This window comes from Cebus imitator, unplaced genomic scaffold (genome assembly GCF_001604975.1).
Source record: "Cebus imitator isolate Cc_AM_T3 unplaced genomic scaffold, Cebus_imitator-1.0 Scaffold280, whole genome shotgun sequence".
Taxonomy (NCBI): domain Eukaryota; kingdom Metazoa; phylum Chordata; class Mammalia; order Primates; family Cebidae; genus Cebus; species Cebus imitator.
Window position 1 is genome coordinate 3,299,872 of NW_016107595.1, and position 3,484 is coordinate 3,303,355.

At 54.8% G+C, this 3,484-nt stretch overlaps 2 protein-coding genes across 4 annotated transcripts in view; one reads left to right on the forward strand and one right to left on the reverse strand.

Moving 5' to 3' along the window:
• SUGP1 (SURP and G-patch domain containing 1) overlaps window positions 1-1,163 on the reverse strand; it is a 31,663-nt gene extending 30,500 nt beyond the window's left edge. Inside the window, exon 1 of the mRNA XM_017501369.2 lies at window positions 946-1,163. Coding sequence (XP_017356858.1) covers window positions 946-979 — 34 coding nt within the window. The 5' untranslated portion in view covers window positions 980-1,163. The remainder of the gene's footprint in view (window positions 1-945) is intronic.
• Window positions 1,163-3,484, forward strand: part of MAU2 (MAU2 sister chromatid cohesion factor) — a 33,444-nt gene continuing 31,122 nt past the window's right edge. For all 3 annotated transcript variants that reach the window (XM_017501367.2, XM_017501368.2, XM_037728799.1), the window contains exon 1: window positions 1,163-1,611. In XM_017501367.2, coding sequence (XP_017356856.1) covers window positions 1,219-1,611 — 393 coding nt within the window. In that variant the 5' untranslated portion in view covers window positions 1,163-1,218. The remainder of the gene's footprint in view (window positions 1,612-3,484) is intronic.

The following is a 3,484-nucleotide window of genomic DNA, read 5'->3' on the forward strand; positions in this document are numbered from 1 at the left end:
ACTCAAGGAAATTGGGGATGTGGAGAACTGGGCTCGGAGCATCGAGCTGGACATGCGCACCATTGCCACTGCACTGGAATATGTCTACAAAGGGCAGCTGCAGTCCGCCCCTTCCTAGCCCCTGTTCCCTCCCCCTCCACCCATCCCTCCTGCCTCACCCACAGCAGGAAGGAGGGAGACTGACAAGCCTTGAATAAAACACACGCCTCCAAAAAAAAAAGAGAAAGAAAGAAAAAAAGAAAAGGTCTTTCCTGACTACCCAATATCAGCAGCCTCCACCCCTCCACCTCACATAATAAGTCAGTCTTTGTAAATATTTTCTCATTAGTGCACTGACACCCCAGTAGAAAGAAACCTCCAGAAAGGCAGGGCCCTGTTTCAGTCTCCGCTGCATGCGTAGCGCCTAGCACAGTGCCTGGCACACAGTAAGCACACTCTTAAGTATTTGGTGATGAGCGAATGCATTCTATTCCGGCTAAGTAGGAAGGCCAAGGCTTGCAGCAAAGTGAGGGTCAAAAGACGCGGGAAAGTGTGGCAAGGGAGCCTCGGAGCACTTCGAAAAAGCAGCTTTTCCAGAAAGCGGGACACAGGCCAGAGGGCAGCTGCTACGAAAAGAGGGGTGCAGGACAGCCCAAGGTTGCTGCTGCATCGGGGAACGGAGCTTGGAACAACCCTGAAGGCGGTTGTTTCAGAAACGGGACGCAGGACCAAGCCGGGTGGCGGCTTCTACGGAGATCCGTGCATCCTCAATAAACCAGGCGGGGGCCGCCAGCAACCTGGGTCTGGGGTCTAGGGAAACCAGGAGGTGCAGAAGCCGACGCTTTAGGCTTCCCAGGGGCTGAGGCGAGGGGTCCACGGGTCACAGCAGGACCGACTTGAGGAGTAAGGGGAGACACGTAACCCCGGGACCCAGGCTGGCTCCTGAGGGGAGGCAGGGGCTGTTACCTGCAACATCCCGGTTGTCCATCTTGAGACTCATCCAATCCCACAATGCTCCGGTGCCACTTAAGGAGCCCTGTTATAGTGCGCATCGCCTGATGGGAGATGTAGTTCGCGTCGGTCAGACTTGCCCTATCACGTCGTGGATGATTGGGGTTTTTTACCTCAAAAAACAAAAGCCTCAGCCTACCAGCGATGCCTAAGTGTCAGTCGTGATAAGCAGATGGTGTCGCCCTTTTTACACCTTCCCGAAGCGGCGGCATCCCGAATACAAACTACATGTTCCAGGATGCCTTGGGCGGCAGATCTCGCGAAAGCCGGGAGGGGCGAGGGGCCCCGCCCCGCGCGCCTTCTTCCGCCTCCCTGTGGCGGCGTCTTGTTGTTGTGGAGGCCAAAATGGCGGCTCAGGCGGCGGCAGCGGCCCAGGCGGCGGCGGCCCAGGCTGCGCAGGCCGAGGCGGCCGACTCGTGGTACCTGGCGCTTCTGGGCTTCGCTGAGCACTTCCGCACTTCCAGCCCGCCCAAAATCCGCCTGTGCGTACACTGCCTGCAGGCAGTGTTCCCCTTCAAGCCGCCGCAGCGCATTGAGGCCCGTACGCACCTGCAGCTGGGCTCCGTTCTCTACCACCACACCAAGAACAGCGAGCAGGCGCGCAGCCACCTGGAGAAGGCGGTGAGCGCGGGCCGGGCCGCGAGGGAGGAGTCGCGGGCTCCTTGCAAGACCTGGGATGACGGGTCGCGACCGCGGCGGGCGAAGGTCGCTCCTCGGCGACCTGGGGGCGAGACCTTCGTCAAAGCCGCAGGACCTTCGCCCGCCTCTGCCGGACCCCAAAACTTCCAGCTTCTCAGGGGACACAAAGTCCTCGCCCCCCACGCCTTATTCTCCGTCTCTGGTGACAGGGCTCCAGGAGCCCGGTCACTGTACTTCGAAAGTTGCCTGTTCTTGGGAGCAACAGGATCCGCAAATTGTCTGGTTTTCAGATGATTCCACATGTTGGTGGCGATGGGGACATCACTGGGACTTGCAGCTACCAGCGCCTCCTAGTTTGGCTTCGGGAGCATCAGCCCCAAACGCTTCCACCTAAAGTGACTTGGGGTAGGGGTTGGTGGAGGCAAGACCCCTGGACCCCTGGCTTCTCCCCGGGAATCTGAAGTCTGGTGTCTCAGGAACCGGGAAGGGCATCCTCCTCCTTGGACGTGGAAGTTTGGTACTCGTTTGTGAAGAGCCTTGTGTCCTCATCAGTAATTCCTGGTGTCATATGAGGGAAGCTGAGACCCAAAATGTGAAGTGGGTCATTTGAGGCCTATGAGGAGGAGAAACGGGTTCTGGTTCAGTTTCAGTATTAGGGATCTTGCAGCTCTTGCTTTTTCTCTATCTGCTGGGGACTTGTACCATCCAGGACTCCATCCTCTTCTGAGTGAGTCCCTCCCCGTCCCAATTTGACTTCTGTGTCATCTTGGTGCGTCAAAGAATGCGGGAGAGTGACTGTCATTCTACCCTTTAAGAAACTTTCTAGGGCCGGGCTCAGTGGCTTCTGCCTGTAATCCCAGCATTTTGGGAGGCGGAGGCAGGCAGATCACTAGAACCCAGGAGTTTGAGACAAGCCTGCGCAACACAGTGAGACTCCGTTTCTACAAAAAATTAGGTGGGCGTGGTGGCATGGGCCTGTATAGTCCCATCCACTCCAGAGGCTGAGGTGGGAGGATCAACTAAGCCCAGGGAGGTCAAGGCTGCAGTGAGCAGTGATTGCGGGACTGCACTCCAGCCCAGAGTGCAGTTTCACTCTTCACAGAGTGAAAACTTGTCTCAGAAGGAAAAAAATAATAAAATTACAGGCTGTGGAGACTTTTTTTCTCACAGCAGTGCTGCTTCTGTCAGACCCCTGCCTCCCTTTTGCCATTTACCCAGCTCTGTCCTGCTTGAATAGAGAATTCCTGAAAAGAATCAACTCAAATTTTAAAAACTTATTAATCTGAGGTAAATCCAAGCTCACCCTCAGCTAGTAACAAGTTGCCTTGAGGAATAGATCAAATCTTTGTTTCGCAGACTAAAAAGTTGGAAGGAGACTTTATTTTATTTATTTGTTTATTTTGAGACAGTTTTACTCTTGTTGCCCAGGCTGGAGCGCAATGGACAATCTCAGCTTACTGCAACCTCTGCCTCCTGGATTCAAGCAATTCTCCTGCTTCAGGCTGCTGAGTAACTGGGATTGCAGGAACCTGCCACCACACCTGGCTAATTTTTAAAATATTTTTAGTAGACATGGGGTGTCACCACGTTGGCCAGGCTGGTTTCGAACTCCTAACCTCAACTGATCTGCCTGTCTTGGCTTCCCAAAGTGCTGGGATTACAGGCATGAGCCACTGTGCCCAGCCAATTTTATTTATTTATTTTTTGAGACAGAGTCTCACTCCGTCATCCAGGCTGAAGTGCACTGGCGTGATCTCAGCTCACTGTAGCCCTGATCATCTGGGCTCAAGCAGTCCTCCCACCTCAGCTTCCCATGTAGCTGGGACCATCACACCCAGCTAACTTTTGCGGGGTT